Source organism: Ptychodera flava, chromosome 7, assembly GCF_041260155.1.
Source record: "Ptychodera flava strain L36383 chromosome 7, AS_Pfla_20210202, whole genome shotgun sequence".
In the NCBI taxonomy this organism is placed as follows: Eukaryota; Metazoa; Hemichordata; class Enteropneusta; family Ptychoderidae; genus Ptychodera; species Ptychodera flava.
The window spans coordinates 40,626,812-40,648,755 of NC_091934.1; the positions used below are offsets into that span (position 1 = coordinate 40,626,812).

General features: G+C 37.1%; 1 protein-coding gene across 1 annotated transcript; it reads right to left on the bottom strand.

The window, feature by feature from the left end:
* Nucleotides 1–491: 491 nt before the first annotated feature.
* On the bottom strand, nt 492–18,047 carry LOC139137556 (uncharacterized oxidoreductase YrbE-like). Its single transcript, XM_070705721.1, has 8 exons — nt 17,795–18,047; nt 16,168–16,372; nt 12,993–13,063; nt 10,802–10,910; nt 8,421–8,548; nt 3,413–3,636; nt 2,681–2,846; nt 492–2,513 (listed from the first exon to the last, which is right to left on the bottom strand). Exons 1-8 carry the CDS (start codon nt 17,808–17,810, stop codon nt 2,356–2,358), a joined length of 1,077 nt encoding a protein of 358 aa, XP_070561822.1. The 5' UTR covers nt 17,811–18,047; the 3' UTR covers nt 492–2,355.
* Nucleotides 18,048–21,944: the final 3,897 nt, after the last annotated feature.

A 21,944-nucleotide genomic window follows, 5' to 3' on the forward strand; every position in this document is an offset into this window, starting at 1 on the left:
GGGGGCGCTATGACTAGATTAGGGAAGGTTTCTTGAACGCGGCTGAGAGTTTATAAGTATGCCGATAATAATTTGTCCAGCTTGTCAGGTAATTTTGAAATGCACGATAGCAGTGAATTTTTCACATAAATGATTCAATGAGGAACCAGTTCACTGTTCCAGTACATTGCTTTCCTTAAAGGTATACTGTCACCTGTTTCAATTTTGCCAGTTACCATGGAAAGAGAAAAATCTAACCAGTCACAGATTTTAAGCGGGTGGCCACTTTTAAAACAGCGCCCTCCCATGCGCATTTTGAATACCAAGGAACGCCCCTTTGACCATATATGGGCATATTTAGATTACGGGTGACTGTATACCTTTAAAGCACAACTGAATTTGATATGAAACCAGTTCCAAAACAATTCTCCAGGAAGTCAATTGTCTTATGGTATGCGTGCATCTGTCAATTCACATCAGATTTACTAAAGAGAATGACCAGAACGAATAGATTATGATATATATCTACGTGATATTTATTATCATTTGATAAAGTGTGTGCTATTTGTCAAAGCAAGATCAACATTGGCAGTGCAGATAAACGCCAACAGTCAATAGCTGATAACTAGAAAGCCTCTTGTAAGACATAATTGTCTAAGTAAATCTTCAGCTCAAAATAAATTGTGTCACCTGTATATAGAGAAATCAATCATTGAATTTCACAGGGGAGGTGGGGGGAGTTGGGGCATGCACACAAAGTACATAGCCATACAACTCTTTGTGGAGCTACTGATGTTGCATACCATATGTGAACACAGCAGACCTGCCTGATTAATTATGAGACTGATGAAGGTGCAAATTTACAGAAACTTGTCTTTTCAAACATTTCACACCCGGTGGAACCCATAACTGCAAACACTGATCAGGCAAAAAGATCTGCTGTAATGCACTGTAAGAGTAAATGGTTGCTTTCAGAAAAGCCAATTTCTGGACTGCAAAGTGAAAAGTCTTCAGTCTTGAGCAATTCATTGCAAGTCATTAAGTGCCTACATGGCAGCAATTGAAATTACAGGCAGGTGAGACAGCCCCTAATCCACCCCTTCCCCGATGAATTCAAATAAATCTCAGTGTCATACAAAATTAACTAAAACCATGTCAACACACTGAAGGGCAACTGACTGAGACCCTCTCAGTGATCCATTTTCAAAGTGAGTTGTTTTCAGAGATTTAGTCACCACTCTAATCTGATCACATAACGGAAAGTTTTCCGTGATGCAGCCACATCCGATAACTGATTTCCTAAAATTATCAATGGTCCTCTCTTAGAGAGATTCCATTTTTAATTCAAAATATGAGAAGTTAAACTTTGTTGAAAATCAGCCCTGTATTCGGTGAACCGTCCACTGATACTCAACTCCAGTGGAGTGCCTTGTTTATCAAATGCCCATACATGACTGAAGTGTATATCATTGTCTGGCGGTGAAATATACAATTTTTGTTATGGTACAAATATTTTAAATTTTACGTTTTTGGGGCATGTCCTGGGTGGAGGCAGACTTTCGACAACATTTATGTGAGTCAGACAAGGGATGACTATTAATGCCAGGTAGATTTCGTAACACATTGCCCTGGTGAGTTGTCAGCTTAAACTTGAATGCAAAGGAATCACTTTCCACATCAATGATTTCGCTTTACAAGGGATACAGTCACAATTTTTAGCATTATAATTTTGTTGCTTCAAGTGCAGAAATATTGTTATGAAATTTTTATACTTGAGTAATCTATGAGCATCTTGTTACAGATCTATGAAACCCTGTTGCCAAACATGTAAACAACATCAAAATGCTATTGTGTAAAAGTTCATTTTTACACTATCATAGTGTGTAGTGTAATACATCAATATCAATTTTTGTGAAACATCGAAAATTTCAATTTTTTCCCACACACTAACACAGGGATGGCGGCCATATTGAATTTCAAGAGTCAGTAAATGTTTGTTTCTCTATTACCAAACTTTGCACAGTGATCCGTGATTTTTGTTCTTGATTTATGAAAGAGCATGGTTTAAAGTCACTTGAGGAAGTCTAGGTGTAAGTTTAAGTCTCTCGTTTGTGAGATGTATGCTACCCTATGTTCACTGCTTGTAATAACTCTGACTTCATTGCCCAAGGCAGGTACAGCACTATTAACATATCAGCAAATGCTGATGTACATTTTTATCATATTTCACTGATTAATTTACATAAAGATAGAATTTCAACAGAAAGACAAAATCTTTGTGCTCCTTTTGCTGTGAAAAATCGTAAATATTCCTCAAATTTGGTCTAAATAGCACAAATACTTCTAGTCAATAGTAAAATCAATAATTCTGACAGTCTAGTAAAATCCGTTCTTCTTAAAACCATTCATGTCTGTCATTTTGCCGTCCGCTATGTGTATTGGTTTGCCAAGTCTGTAAGACTGTTCACAAGCTTCAGCTAGTAACGACGACAAGGCAGTGTCCTCTCTTGTGATTTCAATTTTGCTTTCAACACCTGAAATAAAGGACAAAGGGAGAAATTAAACTTTAGAAGCACTCATTACAGTTACATTATGTAATGTTTATATTGAGCTTGTTATGTACATGAAATCAATTTTGCTTTATACTACAAATATCCATAAAATTGAGTAAAAATTTTAATTTATTTCATGGAATACAAACCTGTGACAACATCTAAGAAATGTTCCATTTCTAGTAGATAGCTCTGTTCATATCTTTCTGGAAATGAGCCGTGGATTTTATCAACCAGGGTTCCCCTGTGTCCATGGCTGGACACCTCAAGTGGTTTGGAATTGCTCGTGTGTAACATTCCCTCACTTCCAAAGACCTGCAAACAATGTGAGAATCAACAATATCAGCATATATTGGGTTTGAATACAGATGTGTATATTCAACATTATGTATGGAGCAGATTGATATTTTTATAACTTATGAAGGAAGCTAGCTTTAATTAACCCTTTCATGTGCATGGTTTGGTCCATACACATTGTATCAATTGTTACGGTGGACCTGTTTATGGGGAATTGGGGGTGAACAAGTTAAACTTTGCTGCAAAGTTTGGGTATGACCCTAGTTGTTCTTTTGCAAATTAAGGCCTTTATACAGGGGAATAGGATAAAGAAAGCTTGAGCACATGTATAAAGAATCTCCTGACGTGTTGGACTTTGTGTTCTAATGAAAAACACACATGCATTATAGCCAGTTTTACTTGTCAATGAACTCTTTCTATATGCTTAGCCATGGCCAACCTTTTTGCTCTTATCGTTCGAATGAACGCTGTTGTTCATGATTGCATTGTTAGACCTACGACACAGAAATAGTGATGATATAGGTAAGATGTTAATTATATACAATGGATCAGATTGTTTTGTACGGAGGCACTGAAAAACTCACTTCCAGCCTTTGATCATATCCATATGCAGCATGTCTGCTGATGTCGATCTGTGCGAGGGTGCCGCAAGGAAACTTTAGGATGACTGCTACAGTATCAACATCATCCATAGCAGCAATATCTGCGTTGAAGCAGTGAGCCTGGGCATACACTGTGGATGGAGTCTCACCAACTATCCAGCAAATCATATCAAGATCATGTACAATACAGTCATGGAATATGCCACCTAGAAAAGACAACAAAAACAGTTTTGGAATGAAAATGTTATTGGTGATATCTAATTGTTTTAGTATTAAAAACATAAACGCCTACAGATTCAACTGTATTTGACCTGTTCCATCCCAATTCCCTGTAAACAGGTCCATACTCACAATTGATAACAATGGGTTTGGGCTAACCCTCTGAGCTATGTTTCACTATTAAAATCAAGGTCACCTTCAGTCAGTGAAGCAGGGCTGTCAATTATAGCCGGTCACCGGCGGCAAATCGCCGTCTGACACAGGTCTTGCCGCCGCCTGTTTCAAGGCCTGCAATAATGATCTTTACACACGTTATGAATTCTTTCCTGTCCAAATTCTACCGTTGGCTGCGCTGTGCTACAGAGGCGCAGCCCCTAAGGCTCGTTGGTAGCTGATTTCTGATTGGTTTCAATCAATTTCAATCGGTACTGTCAAAAAGCTTTACGTGTTCTGATTGGTTTTCGGACGTACACGATCGATATGGCTACGAAAGTCGACAGCCACGTTGGATTTATGGGTCCAAAAAGACCCCGAGAGGCTCACCTAGCTCTGGATATAAAAGTAATGTCAATATTTGTAAATCATTTTATTTTTGTGAGGAATTTCAGTGATCGGGGTTTCAATCCATCAATGGTATAGCATGCAATGTAGATTTCACGCCGCGTCTGAGCAAAATGCCATAGCATTACGTGTATTTAGCGACTGGAATTTTTGATTTGTTTTCCCGTTTGCAGATCGTGAACACTCTTTACAATGAGTAAGAATCGTGTACTCAACACAAAACAAACTTTGTGGGGATTGACATAATTTTTAGTGAGTTTTGACTACCACTGAATTTGTTTGCACCATAGACTTTAAAAACGGAAAGGTCTATGTTTGCACCAAGCCGCCGTTCTGGCAGAGACGCGTCCGTCTTCCCCCCTCCACTGTCTATGATGAAATTTATTACGGTAGTACATGCTGTGTACTGTGGTTGGTTCGAAGACCCGACTATTGAAGTTTGATAAATATTTTCCGACCTATGATCTTTCCTCAAAAGCAAATATCGGTATTCCGATCCTTCAAAATCATTTACCAAGACCAACATTTTTTAATGTTTAGGGCAATCACAAAATTTAGCTAGGCTTGACTATATACTTTCGCGGTATCTTGCACGTACGTGTGGCGGTAAACCATGTTTTGAATATGGACTTACACATGCATGTAGTGAGCCGATCCACTTGGCAGGCGTGGGTTTCGACAAAACTCTGACTACTGTGAGGGATATCAGAATAGATACTATGATAGTCATCAGGAGAAAATATTTGATCGTTAACTTTCACGCGCAAGGATTTACTACGTAAATAAACTCCCAATCTTGTCGATTGAGAGGCCGACGGACAACGAAGCCACGCAATTTCATTAGCGGAGGATGTAAACTTGAGTATTGTAATTGTTTGTATGACGTAGCGTCTACTCATATTGTCTCTGCCAATGGTCTCATATTTACCATATTACATTTGTAAATTTTCACACTGGAAATTCATAGCCGGTAACTCTGAGGAGAGGTCTTGAAACAGACAAAATAAAATTACAGCAGTATCAACCAGATGCTGGTCGAAATTTTTTGTCGTGACGTTATGACATCAGTTTTGCAGTGGGGACAAGATTTTTTAAAATTCTAATACGATTAGCTGTTTTTGAATGGGAACGTATTACAATTATTGAATTACTTTCTGCAGATGTTGTTTCTTAAGAAATAGTTTCTGCAGGTGTAGTTTCTAAAGCTACATCTGAAGAAATAGTTTTTATAAACGTAGTTTCTGAAGCTACTGTTTCATCAGCCTGAGAATCACACAATATTGAGGTATTGTCAGCTGGTACTGCCATACAAGCCTTGGGCTTAGATGAGTACTCCAGTGATTCTGATTATGGTTCATATTATGATCTTTATTAAGCAGGTTGTAATTCAACACAATTTGTAGGCAAATAATAATAACCTGGTGTATCAATAAACATATAAACTCTGTAATACTTCTGTTTGTCTTCCATAATTTATTTCACAAGATTCAATTTCATGTTACTTTTTATACTTCAGTTATAATAAACTTGACAGTAAATTGCCCTCAAAAGTGCCACCACAGGCCACCAATTGAAGATGAATAATTAGAAAAGCTTCAGCTTCAGGAGGGGGGACACCCCCCTCCTGGCCTCCCCCCGCGTTCACTTGCGCGCACGCCTTGCTCCGCTTCGCTCCGCACAAGGCTGTACCCTCCTGTTCTTTCACTTGTACCCTTCTATTCTGAAAAACATTGACAGCCCTGGTGAAGTATCCTCTTTCAGTCACTGACATGCCACCACTCCAGCACATTTGCAGGATTTCCCTTTTTCTTACCTCATTTGCATATTGACACTGACATGTTCATTTGAACAACATCACATCTCAACCCCTTGGTCTACCTGTACACCAAATACTGAGATGGTAGGTATGGCGGTTTAGGAGCCTTTGCGTGTGACGGACATACATCCGCACATACATACATACATACAGACACCACCGACTCACCATATAAGCTCTTTTTGGTATTTATATACTTAGGGGTTATTACACGAAGTTTGGGCGATACCGCGTCGTATTCGAGTGATGTGTCCGTATTTTGACGAGTTGCGCAGCAACGAGTCAAAATACGGACACATCACGAGAATACGACGCGGTATCGCCTAAACTTCGTGTAATAACCCCTTTATCATACATGCATGCTTTGGTTATGACTGTTTTCCTACAGACGCTTCGAAATTAGCGACGAAATCAACTTGAAATCGACCTTGCTTCCTCCAGGCTGTACTTATAAAAAGTTGGTTGCTAAGGAGTGATGACAACCGTATCACTTCTTGATATTATTCCGCTATTGGGCCATTCCACTTCAAAGGAGGGTTTATGGAGCACTTTTAAAGCAAACAATTTAGATATTACGATGTCCGACACAGGTTTTCACAATTTGAAGAAGATTTATATTTTGTTTAAAATGACAGTGGATGTAAAACATAGGCGAGAGTTTGTAAAATGAGTGTGTTTTCGTGTTTTGATACATAACGTCATCCCTGTGTGAAAGTTATGAGGCCGCCAAAATCGGGTCAAAATACTCGCGCCACGCTCAAACTCTATAGAGTATGAACAGCTGTGAGAGCACAGAGAGCAAGCAGCTCTGCGACGTCTATGAATGCACATACAGTGGATATAATACCCGTACCAGTCAGTTTATCTCGAAGAATTATACATGTTCCCAGACGTCAAATATGCCGAATTTACCATCTCAGTAAGCGGATTAGTGAAAACATGAAGTGAGTACACAGTAAGCTGTAGTGTCGTAACTCGTTCGTGATTTTGTTGCCGTACGAATAAAACATTTCAAAGGTATTTCCGTCGTCTGCTCGTATATTTTCGTTCCTGGCTTGCCTAAATAGAACTAAACTAAGTTTAAGCGAAAGTTTGACTTTCCCTAGATGGTACATTGTATCTGAAACCCGCACCGCATCGGTGCCACCAGACACGATCATGGCCTGTGCACTGACAGGTACAAATCGGAAATATCATGTGCACCTTCAACCTTGTCTGTCGCGAGTATTTTCAGTGCGGTTGGATTTTCGTGGCCCATTTACGACTGTAAACGATGTAATTCACTGCCCAGATACTTTAAGCCTATCAACAGGAAACTTGTCGTAAAGCGATGCTATCATGATGCTCTGTCAACCGATATCATTACGTGTAATCATACATATCCATGGTGTAATCTTCAGCAGCGTAGACGACACGAAAACACTGCACCGCCACGGGACCGGCCGTGAATTGACAGGTGTCGGCAAATTATACAATTTTTCAATACATTTGTTTGTATGTTTTTGGTACAACTGTACTTGTGCCTAAGTGCAATGCCCATGAAGTGACTGCAAACAATAGAATTTTGACCATAATCATAATGACGTTTCGGATTGTCATTTGTCTTATTCGCTCAGCTGTTTTATATACCAACGAAGGTCATGCATACAGCGAAGGTCACGCGTACGCGTCGCTGTAAGTAGTTCGGTTACAGTGAAAATATAATTCGTATTTTCACTAGTTAAAATATGGGCTCATATCAGTCCCGTCTGAACAATAGAAAAATGGCAATACAGGCACAGCATGTATGATAAATACCAAATATGAGCTAACAAAAATAACCTGTAAAAGTTATGTGAATTGACTACCCCCGATTAAAACTCATACCAGCCACTTTTACACCTAATTACTCAGTCACTGCCACAAACGTGAAATCAAGTGGCGCCTTTCATGTTGATTTGTTTACTGGATTGTCCACTAAAATTTAGGCACAATAATTTGCAGCAATTACAGGTGTCATGACAACACATTCTGCACAGCTGGCTTTCTTTTGCTGTAATAAAAAGCACACCTTCAACTCAGCACACAGATAGAACATTAAGGCTAAGATTTTTTAGTAGAATTACATGTGCATAGTCCACACACTAAGTTTCACGCCTACAATCTTCTGTGCGCCTTGTTACAAAACAACAGTCGACATTGGTGAAAGTGAGCAGTATGGTGTCTTTCTTTAAAGGGCAGTACCCAAGTAACTTTGACTAGAGTTACCCAATCATAAATGTGTCTGAAAGCAATCACACTCGGGGACATTAGAAATGCTACTGGGGTTCCCAAATCATGTGTCTATCTTCCAAAGCCTTTGCAAAAACACTACTGAAGGTGCATCAAGTAGGGTCTGAGTTTCTATAATCTTACCTGAAATCTTAAGATATGACAGTGGAGGAAGCGGTGCATCTCTGCTTGTGGTCTTGATTTGATGAATTTGTCCAATCTCTCCGGCCTTGACTCGTTGAACGACACTACGTATTGCTGGGTCAAATCGTCTACATAGTGAGAAAATGCATACGAGTTTAAGTTTGATACTGATGAGAGACAATCGCTACTGAACAAAGATTTAATACTTGAACTTTGTATAGCCCTTTCAGAGTCATGGATTGGCCCCTAACTTTTGTTCTAAATAGTAGCTGGGATCTATTTACAGGGAATTGGGGAAAAGGTTGATGCAATAGATACAAACTGCTGGTTTACATTAAGGTGGTACTTTGCCCTTTGAAAATGAAAGACTAACATGTAAACTTTTGCTCAAACTTTCATCGAACAAATGTTAAACCACTGTCTTTCAAAATCAAGAATAAAAATTGGGGGTCCCAATGCAAATTTTTGTACCAGAAAAACAAATTACCCAATATTTACCGATTTGAAATTCAAAATGGCCACCATTTCTGTGTTACCTCTATGGGAAAAAGCGAAATTCCCGATTTTCACAAAACTAAGCCTGTGAAAACTTTTCTAACTCTACAAGCATCAAAATGTGCCACTAGGCCAAAAGAATATTTTAAAAGCGACCTAGCGGCCGATATAGCTCCGCTGTGTTTATGTACAGAATAACTATTTTTGACACATGTTGATGAAGAAGGTGGAAATCTTTGATAACTCAATGCAGTGGCCAGAAAAAAGTGGCTAAAATAAGCTGCAAAAATACAAAATTGAAGATTTCATCATACTTTGAATATATCACATTCGATCATCCCTAAGAACATGTCAACCAAAGCTATCTGATGAGTAGTTTTTGAGAATAAAATATTCTGACCAAAGTGGCAACAATTGCCCCAAAAAATAAAAATTGCAGATTTCATCATAATTTCAAAATATCACACTTAGTTCATATATAGAAACCTGTATACCAAATTTCAAAGCTGTTAGACCAGTACTTTTCGAGAAACGCATTTTTTGACCAAAAATGAGAAAAATTGCCCTAAAATTCAAAATTGCAGATGTCATCATTATTTCAATAAATATCATTTAGTTCATCTATGGAAACCTGTATACCAAATTTCAAAGCTATCAGATAAGTAGTTTTGGAAATACACATTTTTTGACCAAAAATGGCAAAAATTGCTCAAAAAATACAAAATTACAGATTTCATCAGAAATTCAATATATATTACTAAGCTTATCTGTAGAAAGCTGTAAACCAAATTTCAAAGCTATCAGACCAATACTTTTTGAGGAACACATTTTTGGACCAAAAATGGCAAAAATTTCCCCAAAATTACAAAATTGAAGATTTCATCATTGTTTCCACAAATATCATTTAGTTCATCTGTAGGAACCTGTATACCGAATTTCAAAGCTATCAGGTGAGTAGTTTTGGAAATACACATTTTTTGACCAAAAATGGCAAAAATTGCCCCAAAAATACAAAGTTACAGATTTCATCAGAAATTCAATATATATTACTTAGTTTATCTATAGAAACCTGTATACCAAATTTCAAAACTGTCAGACCAGTACTTTTTGAGAAATACATTTTTTGACCAAAAATGACAAAAATTGCCTTAAAAATGCAAATTTGCATATTTCTGCACAATTTGAACAAATCTGAAATAGATCATCCCTAGGGACATATGTACCAAATATAAAAGCTATCTGACTGGTAGTTTTGAAGATGAAGATTTTTAAAGATTTTTTTACCAAAAATGACAAAAATTGCCTTAAAAATACAAATATGCAAATTTCACCACCATTTTAACAAATCTGATTTAAGTCACCCTAAGCAAACTGCATATCAAATTTCAAAGCAATCGGACGAGCGATTTCAGAGAAGAAGATTTTTTTACCAAAAACACCAAAAAATGCCCCAAAAATACAAATATGCAAATTTCACCATGATTTGAACAAACTGAAGTGAGGTCACCCCAAGTGAACTGCATATAAAATTTCAAAGCAATTCGACTTGTGGTGTCAGAGGAGAAGGCAATTGTGGACGGACTACGACGGACGACGGACGCCAGACGACGGACGACGACGGATAATCAACCTATTTGATAAGCTCCGCGTCGCTGACAGCGGAGCTAAAAAGTTTGACGGTTCAAATATCTCAGTGTTCCTGAGGCACATTCAACCTTAAGATATTTTTCAAATATTCGATTGGCAGAGGTGCACATGAATATGTTATGGGTAAGACACAGTGGTGCGGCTACTGTGCATATTTTTAAAGGCCAACAGCAACATTGTATACCAATGGGTTGAAAAACTATTTAAAATTCCAGCACTTGAAACACTGGAAAGCCTACCTGTTCAATGCACAATATAGAGCTATACCATATTTCTCTGCATCATCATAGCAACCCTGTGTACCTTCAACAGTGCGAGCAATTGGCTTTTCACAGAAAACTGCTTTTCCTGATTTAATGTTGAAAGAAACGAAAGGAAACCAAGAGAGAATTAACAACACTTTCATTGTAGTTATGGACAGGTTTAAAACGCTTCTTTTTTAATGGAAGTCTGAGTTAAGCATTATTATCATTAAAAGAACTAAAACAACAGTTATGAGACAGAAGAAATCTACTCTCTCAAAACAACGATGTTCTCCTTGGGACATTTTCAAACTTCCATTGTTTGTCTTATTTTTATGGTTGAGTTCAGAATTCTTGCTGGTTCACTGCAGTTAACTTATGATGAGTCTATTTTGCAATCAATACCACTCTGTATAGGTTTTCAGTCAGATGATGACATACCAATCGATGTCAATCATTTCAACAAAAAGCTTAAGATTGAAATGTAATTTTTTTTGTTCACTGGAAATAACTGCAGATAAATGATGACGTTGGTGCTTTTTCAGGAGTTTGCAAAGCATCCAGATATCCTAAGGAGAACACACTGCTGCACTAGCTGAAACAATTCACACTCACTGAAATATTTCCATCACTCATCAGTTTAACTAGTAAAACATGTCCTGACAGCTAAATTGGCAAATCCACATAAATAATTATTGATGAATATAAATGACTGCCCCAACAATATTTTTATTTGCCGTTTTGCAAGAATAGACAAGATTCTAGTCTCAAAAGTAAGAAAATCTTTGGCCCTGAGTAACCGCAACCAGGTTTGAAAGGTTCCCCATGAAAAGTCAGTCACAGACTTAAAAAGTTAATATTGGAGAAGAAATTATTGATGAAGATGTGGGAACCTCATACAGAGGGATAAAATATAGCTATCTGCGGTGAAATTTAAGTCAACATTCATTCAATTCTGTCTGCCTTTGAGTGAAAGGCTTCTGGTCTCCCTTGAAATGCAAATTAAAGATGAGAAGTTGACAGTACGAGAGAGGTACATCATCAAAAATAAGGCTACCAAATAATACTTTAAAATACTGTTACACAGGGTGAAGTTTAAAATTGATGTAAACTTTCATTCAATTTCATTTGAAAATAGTACCTTTCAAATTAGTTGTTGCTGTTGTTGAAATTTTAACTGCAAATATTTTCATTTCCTGACCCCACACACGCCTTTTAACACTTTAATTTAGCTAGTGCTTCATCGAATCGTTTTCTAACTTGAATTCATTTTCACTACAGCTATTAGGCCAAAAAAATATCAGTTTGATTCTCGTTGTATTTTGCATAGGTGATGTAAAGACAGCTCCCCTGATCCAGTGATGGCATGGAAATTCACATTGTCAGCAGCTTTATGCAAAGTTTCACTGAGTGCACACGATGGCAAAGAACAGTCTTGATCAAAAGGTTTAATATTTTGTCCAGCAGAATCAGATATCAAGCTCTGCTATCAGCTGTATAATTTGTCTGTTTTGAAAAAAATATTGCTAAAAATACAGCAGTTTGTTGATACAAATTCTATTTAAAGGTACTTTTCCTATTCAACACTCACAATCCCACAAGCTGTAGCTATACTGACTGCAAATTTCTCAAGTTACTGGCGATGATGCTCCAAGATGTTTCTTTTTGCAAATAACTCAATAGCTGGCAAATAATGCTTTCCTTTTCCTTTTGATATGTTTCTTCAAAATGAATCAATGTGCATGTACAATCAGATTTTCAATACACTGCAACAAAAAGGCTGGTATGTTTGCAGCCTTGCAAATGCTTTATCCAGGGCATAAGTATGTACATCCCTGCATATATTCAAGCTTGCCAGAATCCGAATCAAAAATTGACAAATTCAACTGAGCATATACAAATGGTCTTCTATCTCAACGTTGATGTTTCTACCATACGTGGCACTCTCTGGTCAACTCTTTCCAGGAGGGAAAAAATCCCATTTACATATCACAACTAGGTATGAGAAAGAAACTGATTTTTTTTGGCCTAACTTTGACTTTAAAGAGATATACATACGATTCACTCTGTTGTAAATTCCACACGAAAGATCAATAAAAGAAAAATATTTTGATTTCTACCACAAGCTGGCGGCCAGCCAGTTTGATATTCCCAGGTACGAGAAGCATCTCGGAAATTCAGATTATACCTGCTTTGAGTGCTGCTCGCACAATCTGTTCGTGTGTATGAGTGGGCGTGCAAACAACAACGGCATCAACACTGTAATTTAAACAGAACATACTGCTGAGCATTGTTTCAGGGGCCCAACCCCATTCCCCTGAGAGGTTCCCCGAAGTTCAATGGTCATGAAAATAAAAAAAAATCAGAATTTTTTTTACACTGCAAAGGTGATTTATTGTATGATATAGTTGTACGGGGACTTGACTTGACAACTGTATCACACGGGTCACACGAGGGGGCAAAAATAATTTCTGCGTCGACAATAAAAATCTTTCCATGGATGACCATGCATCATTGTTCCCCATAATCCCCAATAGTATCCAAGCAATTTTTTTTCTCAAACTCAACGAAAACCAAGACTTCACTGGCATGGTGACACTTCTGCAGTGTAAGGTAGAAGGGTCATGAATTCATGTTCTCAGTGGCACTTGGTCGAAATCTGTGAGAAGTCTATTTATCAATGAAAAAATATCACTAATAATTCGTATGTTGAGAATTTCTATATTCAGGCAGATACAGTTCAGCAGTTTTAATTCCTAAGACATTGCAATGTGTACAGAAAACTTAAGTTGCAAATATTTGATTGTACTGGCTGCAAAAAATTGAAATATTCCTCTGAGAACAAGATTTAATTATGTCAGTTTGATAAAAAAAAATCAATAAACTATTTTGTGACAATAGAGGTTAGTAGTCAAGCAGACTATACTGTACTGAAACCAGCAACAAACATTCAAATGCAACTAATCTCTCTGATATATTGATACTACACACTTTTGCTTCCTCATCTGGCGGAAACATATTTCACCACCATCTTTTGACACATCATTTTAACAAAATGTAAATCATTCATGACAGATTTCAAAATAAAAGATTCATATAACACCATTTTGAAATCACTGATCCACAAACAATACAAACACAAGACAATATCTGGAAACAGTTCGGAGGCATTTTGGCACCTCTCACCTCTAAAACAAACAAAACAACAACTACAACAACTACAACAACATTGAGTTTGAAAGAAATTTTAAAACTTGAAAAAAATACAAAAATATCCTAAGATTTAGCAGGGTTTTCTCTCGACTGCGCGATTGCGCAAATTGCGCATTTCGAGTCATTGTCTGCCCTGAAAATGTCACTGACTGCGCGAAAATCGCGCACAGAACACAGCAAGCAAAGACGTCCACATATACTGACATATTAGGGTGACCAAAGTGCATAGTACAGCGAACTGTGTGTATCAACGATGGAAGTTGGGAAAATTCGAGCTTTAGCATTGTGTAGGCACGTGTATAGCAATGCAACACCATCGTTTGATCGGCGCATGGGGATCGGTGCATATTTTCATGGATTTAAGCCCCCCAAATTCGGACCGAATCGTGTCCGAGGGAACATATATGTCAAATCCTGAGTCGGGGAAACTTGTAGGTGACAATTAGACAGAAGATAGAGAGCGGCCGAGCACATCAAAAGCTGACAAACGTCATCATGTCGATGTTTATGAATATGTGCTGCATATGACAAATACGACACAACTGAACTGGATGACGATCGTAATGATATCGAGGAAGCGCTTCCTAGGAAGGCAAAATTCACATCAACAGTGACTGCCCCCTCAAATGTCAATTCTGTCCCCTCATTGTGTTGTATGGGAAAGAAATTGGCCCTTTCAATAAACATGCAGAGAAAACACTGATTTAGTGTTCTTAAAGTACACACTCCTAGGTCCTTGTATCTTTAATCAGTTGATGTCTTTTCAAATGATGCATAAGAAAGATTGTGACATAAATAAACACAACCCTAGACACCACCTTAAAGAAATTGATCGAGACACTTCTTAAGAGATGGCCGTGAACAAGCTACGACACAGAAACACATACTTATGAAGAAACCTGCTTTATATTCCGCTTGGTGTCTTTTCTATCTACACTGATCTATAGCCAGATCTAAGCACTGCTCATCTCAAATTCATCCAGCCAATCACAAGCCATATAGAATTCACTGTCTATTTATCCATATCTATTTATTCTCCCTTTCATTCTATAAATATTCATTTATCAAACATGCTGAATATTAATCTGTCCCTCCATCTTCTCCAAACCAAACCATCTTAGAGGTGGCTCACTTGCCATTTTCACACATCTTGACAATGACAACACTCCATATAACCCTAACCTCTACTGTTCTGTAAGTATGTGTGTTATTTCACCAGTGTTCTACCTAGAAATGTCCTATAGCATAGCTTTTAATTTTCCAAGACAATAAATATTGATTAAAAAGTGATCAATGGTCATGCATTTATACAGTGTTCATAATCCAAAAAGGAAAAGAACTGCTATGCTATGATGACTCTAATAAGAACAGTGGTTACAGTTGATAAAGCAACAGGTATGCTTTTATTTGAGCCAAGTCGACAGAAGGGTTGTTTTGAGAGAGCCATCTTTAGCTCTCAACAGGGAAGACAGTTAAAACATGCATTAAGTTATTTAATTCCTTTATTCATCTTTTTGTGTTGTTTTTTCACTTAAGAGTCACATATTCTTTCTAGATCATATTTACCTACACTCTTATAAAATTATAGTCATGTAGGTTTTTCCAAATATTTTGTGCACATTGCTAATTGCTAGCACCACCAAAGATTAAATGAGTACTGTTAGACTGAAGGTAGTATGCACCTCAAAAGTGAAAGACTTAAACTTTGCTCAAGTTTTCATCAAGGAATCTTACAACCATTCGATTCCCTTTCAAAATCAAGAATAAAAATAGGGGTTCACCGTGCAAATTTTGGTACCAGAGAAACAACTACCCAAGATTTACCGATATTTGAAATTCAAAATGGCCTCCATCCCTGTGTTAACTCTATGGAGAAAACTAAAGTTTTTTAATTTGTGAAAATAAGAAGGTAATCAGTTTTCTTACTCCAAGAGCTTTAATATGAACCCCCACAAGTGGTAGATTAAGAAAGAGCTGTGAAAGTTGAGAGTCCAAATATCTATCCCAGGGGCGCATTCTACCTTAATTCCTGGCAAATGCATCAAGACTGATACCTACATGTATGCTCTGCCAGCTGTGACGTAACTCATGATCTAAAAGCATACCTGCCACGTGTCTCAGAGAACATCATTGACGTTTATGACACTTACCAATTGTCTTCCAAAACAGGGGTTATATCTTTACTGTCTGATACTCTTGTGTCATCGAGAAAATATTTTTTTACCATAGTGTGTGCTTTCTCCAAGTCTTCCTCCACAATCCACTTCAAGCTCGTGCGATAATTAGCAACGATATTCTTGAAATGTATGCCTCCAGCTCTTCCGAGGCCAAAGATGGCGATACCAACTTGCCTGTCTGTGTAAGAATTTTGAAATCTTGTGTGTTACTTTGAGATTGCCAAGGGTTGAAACCTGTAATGAAACCTATCACATGAATGGACAGCACGTGTGCTTAAATGTATGGCTCGGCGGATTCAGTTTTTTCATTTCATCCAGTCCTGTCAGTAACCTGGCATGTCCGTGTCTGGTTACACTCCATGCATGATAGACGAGACCGGTGTTGCAGGGCGCCCTCAGTAGACTTACCACTTCTGCGTCAGAGAGGGTAGAGTCTAGATCCCTGCCGCAGAGTGTGTTTTGCATGAGAACTATTCTGAAAATGGCTGATCTGACTTGGAGTAAACAATATTCTATTCACAGACTGTGGGAAGCCAACTTCATTTTACTCTAAATTCTCAAGATTTTTATACACAATAACTAGATGACAAGCTACAACAAATCATCAGATTAAAACAATGATGTCTCCTTGATTCATGAAATTGTTCCAGACATGAGAGAATGAGATGGCAACGATATTTCCAATATGTGCTATATTTCTTTTCATAATTTGACAACCTCCAAGGACAAATCTAATGATGAAATAATTTTTCGTGTTTTCATACATAGGGACAAGTGGTTAGTCAATTTATGGGAAAATTATTGTTGAGGTACTTTGAGAGAAACAGATGGATATTAATCATATGGATAAGCTTTACATCAGTGACAATGTTCACAAAAACTTCAACCTGAGCGCTTCAAGGTGTCACCTTCAGGAGCTCCACTGATTGGCTAAAATGACATGACACACCCACACGGATTAACGAGCCTCTTGGTTTGTCACTGAAAACTCAGCCTAAGGTGCAACTGATCTGAGGGTGTGTCAATATGAGCTTTGCTGATTGGTTAGATGACTTGACGCACCTACTTTGAATGACAACCCGGCCTTTGACAATTCATCACATGATGACAATATGCCGGACGTAAACAACAACTGGTGACCGCTGACCGTACTTTTACTGTTGCGCACTTGTTTTACAATTTCATGAAGGTAGACGAACTTTTCGAGTACATTTTGTTTGCCGGCCACTCCTGCTGCTTTTTGAAAGGGAAATCATCATTTAGGTGGAAAAAATACATATATCACTGTCTTTCGAGCTGTAAGTTTCACGTGTATTTACGTTATCATGCGGTCACGTCCTGAGAAAATTGCTAACTGCCAACTGGTGGTGTCCGCGTGGTGGTGGTATTAGTATAATATAAGAACAAACCATAGCCGTTCCTTCATTTGCCTTGCTTGGTGTGAAAAACACGGAATTTTCACTTCACATGATATTCAGATATTCAGGAAGTGCACAGCGATGACGACGGGCGCGTCATAATTCCGCTGGTTGAACGTTGAAGCCACGCTTCTGGCGCGACAACATGATACTGTGAGCGATAAAAACATAACGGTACTCACCTTTACAGACTTCCATTACGTCTTTGTGTTTGGACGTCTTCTTTCTCTGATGGCGATCGTTGTTTTGTGTGAGTTTAATAGCGGCGATGCGTTCCGTAGCCCTAGATTGAAATTATATGACCTGTACTGTGCCGGTGATACATGATTTGCTGATACTTGGTCACGTGATCGATGTCGTCATCGTAAACAACCTTGAAACGTTTTTGTGCCAAGGGTAAAGCATGCTGAGAAGCCTCACTCTCCTATTCTGGTTCCAACCAGTTCGAGTAGGTATGTCGAGCTTATGTACTACGTAGTTTTAAAACGATTTGCATGTTATTTGAATTTCAAACGGAACAGATGTGTATATACATGTATTATACAAGAAGAGAAATATTTACATGCGAGAGTGTGCCATAGAGTACATGGACAAGTACGAAATCCACGCATCGTTTTGATGCTGTCACAGTCCTAGTCCCTCCATGTATTTCTACATCTCTCCAATTACTAGTAAGACGCTAAGGGGCGGACCATTTGATAGGGGGGGGTTGGAAGATTTTTGGGGAAAAGAATCTATGGAATCTGTCAATTAAACTTTTGATCTCAACACACCACAGGCTAATTAGTCATTATTTGTGTTGATTTTTACTTTTATGATCAAAAATTATTTATGAATATTAATAAATTATTAATATGAATGTTACAGTACAATAAACTCTTGCTTTTTTTACAAACAATTTCGTCTCTTTTGTGTAAATACCTTCTTGAAACCCCATTGTTGTTATAATTATGACTACAAATAAATTATGATTCTGATAAGAAAATCATATTTTACACATTTTAATCTGCTTCTAAAAACAACCCTCTGGAAACCCTTATTTAGTTCATAATATGTACAAAAATATACAAGTGACACCATTACCCATGTTCAGTTTACGGTGAAAGTTACTACACAGTGTATCATATTTTTGCATAGAACTATTCAATTTGGCTTGCATAGCCAGCTCGGTGTGTCCATTGTTGTTCTTTACAATAATGTGATGACTTGTCAACAAAATTATTTAGTGTACACAAAGTGCTTTCTGCACTCACCCAAGTATTGGATGTTTCTGGAACTACCACATTCATACACAATGCCATATGACAAGGGTAGCCAAGGGTGCAAGAATTCGCCGTAAAATAGATCTTTCTAATTGTCCTAATAATTTGCTTAAATATGATTCCTTTTGTCTTTCAAAACATGTCACACCCTGAATTTAAACAAATGCATTACATTAACTTTGAAACACAGGAAACCCCAAGAACTTTTCTTGCATGCATCTATGGTACATAAGCAGAATGCATTTCTTTGCATTAAAAAATGAAAAAAATAGAAAAATTTCCCATTTGAGGCATTTATTTCTCTCAGTGACAAGACAGCGAAATCCTTTTGTCTAAAGATTTCTCCGAGAGGGAAGTAGAAAACATGCCACAATTCAAAAGTTGAAAAAAAATTCTGGGTGAAGCAGTAGTGTAATTTGAGCAGCATAATTTACGTGTTAAGGTGGCTGGAAAGGCTATTTTTGCACCAATTCTTTTCTCAGAGTTAATGTCAAGTTTCAAGCGTTAGAATCAAGATATTTAGTTCAAATTTTCAGGATAACTCCCTTGATTATACTTCCTCCAAAGAATGTAAAAATTGTATATTTGCAGCCATGATTTTGAAATATGACACCAGTAAATATTAAAATTTAATTTTTCATATCTTTTTTACATATTTGCATTTAATAATAATTGGATAGTATTAATATTACCAAATTAGTTATAAATATGTTGACACTATTAATTGTAAGATTTGTATGGCAGGATTTGTAAATAAAATTTGTTTTTATGATTTTACATGGGTTTACATATCAAAAAATTATTAAAAATTCTTTCAAATTTCAAAATATGATTTTTCAAAAAGTACTTCAAATACAGGAAAATTGTGCCATACATATCTTATCTGTAACCTTGTTAATAGGCTGTAAAAATTCCATGTCCATATCTCATTTCAAAGGTTGGATTAAATTGGTATATAATTATGTAGGAAAACTGTTATTCTGTCAAAAATGTTGAAAACAAGCCATATATACACCCCTCTTTTGAAGTCAAAGAGCAGTCTTTTTGGTAAATCTCACTTTTGACACCTCTTTGACACTCAAAGAATCTAAAAATGCATTTACAATAGCAGTCACTCACTCTGAATGCAAGCACCGCCTTGTCAAACTTTCCTGAAAAACAGCAAATAATGACTTTCCCTTTTTAAACATTTTATTAAAAGCTAGGGGACCTCTACCATAGTTAATACACTAAGGACTCCCCAACTTCTTCTTATTTGGTCAGTTTTTCAGAAGTTTCAACAGGCTGTAACTCTGCAATGCCTTTGTGCCCAAATGTCTAGTTTTTTTTGTTCCACAGAGAATGTTGACTTATGTTGACTTTTATATTTCAATAGTTTTGTTGAAGTTTATAACTGACGCTCTAGCCTTTCCAACCACCTTAAAACTCATAAAAGTCAAACATTCTCAAATCTGTCAGGTTGGCTGCCCCAGAATGCCATGATTGAAGCTGTGTGGAAGAGTGGATTATTGGGTGGGGGGTAGAAGAGTGGATTATGGGTGGGGGGTAGAAGAGCAAACTTATTGGTAGGGGCAAGAGAGCAGATTATTGCATGGGGGCGTGGTGGTTGCAAGCTGTCAGTAGGCAACAGGAAGTTCTTTTATATATAGACTTTAATCTCGTTTGAAAAATACAATAAAATGTAAATACATTCATGTATACTGAGTATATTGACAGCAAAGCGGAGATGATATTCCCTGTCATGAAATTTTATTCATGTTTTATATAAAAAGAACCAATAACATTCAAAATTATCACCAAAAAAGTTCATAGAGGCATTTTGAGAAAAAAATCTTGGGCTCTATACCAAATGCTATACCTATCAATAGATTTTAATTGTGCCACCCTAATGAGCAAGAAATCTCTTCAAAATCTCGAATGTGGTCTACAATTATGTACCTAATCATTTCAATGAATCCCTTCGCATGCAAGCCAAACAAAGTACAATTTGTCACAGCATAGGCAGAGATAAAATTTAACACCTTTCTGAAATTGAGTAAGCTATATGGCATGATTAGCACAGCCAGACTGTCAAGAAAAAAATCATTATTGTCTAAATGGTAAACCATATAGACAACTATAGGTTTAAATTCCTCCACAAGTAAACTCTCATTGAAAAGAGTACATCCAAAAGTCAGTTAAATTTATATAATAAAATAGAGATCGATTAAAAAAGCAAAGACATATCTCTATAAAATATATCACTTGCAAATACAGGAATAAGTTCAAAAATAGTTTCTAGTAAACATTTTACCTGGCTGTGGGTCCATAGCTGTACTGATAGTTTTTGATGTTTCTTTTATAAAAGTTTCTGTGCTGATTTTGACTTTGATGACTCACCCCACCTGATGGGGCGTAAAAGATGGAAAAACCATCAGAAAACCACCAGCACATCTGTGGACCCACAGATAATATTTTACCCTTCCATGTTTTAGTAAAAAGAAATAAAGTCAGTGTTCACAGATATTGGAGCTACCGTGTTGTACGGCTGATATTTGCCTGATCCATTGAATCTACGTTACCCACTTCACAAACAGCCTGAGAGAGTTAAATGGAAAGAGTAATTCTATAGGACCTTTGGGTCCGTGGGAATGGAGACCCTTCTCATTGCACAATACCTTTACTATACTGGATATACTATTTCTGGTTCATATTTTGTGTGATATATTCAAACACACAAACGAAACAACACACAAGCACTTTGGTGCAAACTACTGGTCACAGCGTGCACTGTCCAAAATCTGATACCAAAATAATTCAATTTCCAATATTTCATTTGTAAAAAATTGCTGTTGGACCTTTAATATTCAATTTGACCATGACAACACAAGGGTAATACAACATATATCACTGATTCACCATAATTTTGTTCTACTGATGATAGCAACATTCACCACATCTTAAAGATACATATAACTTACTGTACTTGTATAAGTCAGAAAATTGGCTATAAATAACCTGTGTCCTGATTTTTTTATATCACCACCACCTACATCTACGGAGATGGATAGATCAGAATTCATAATTGTTT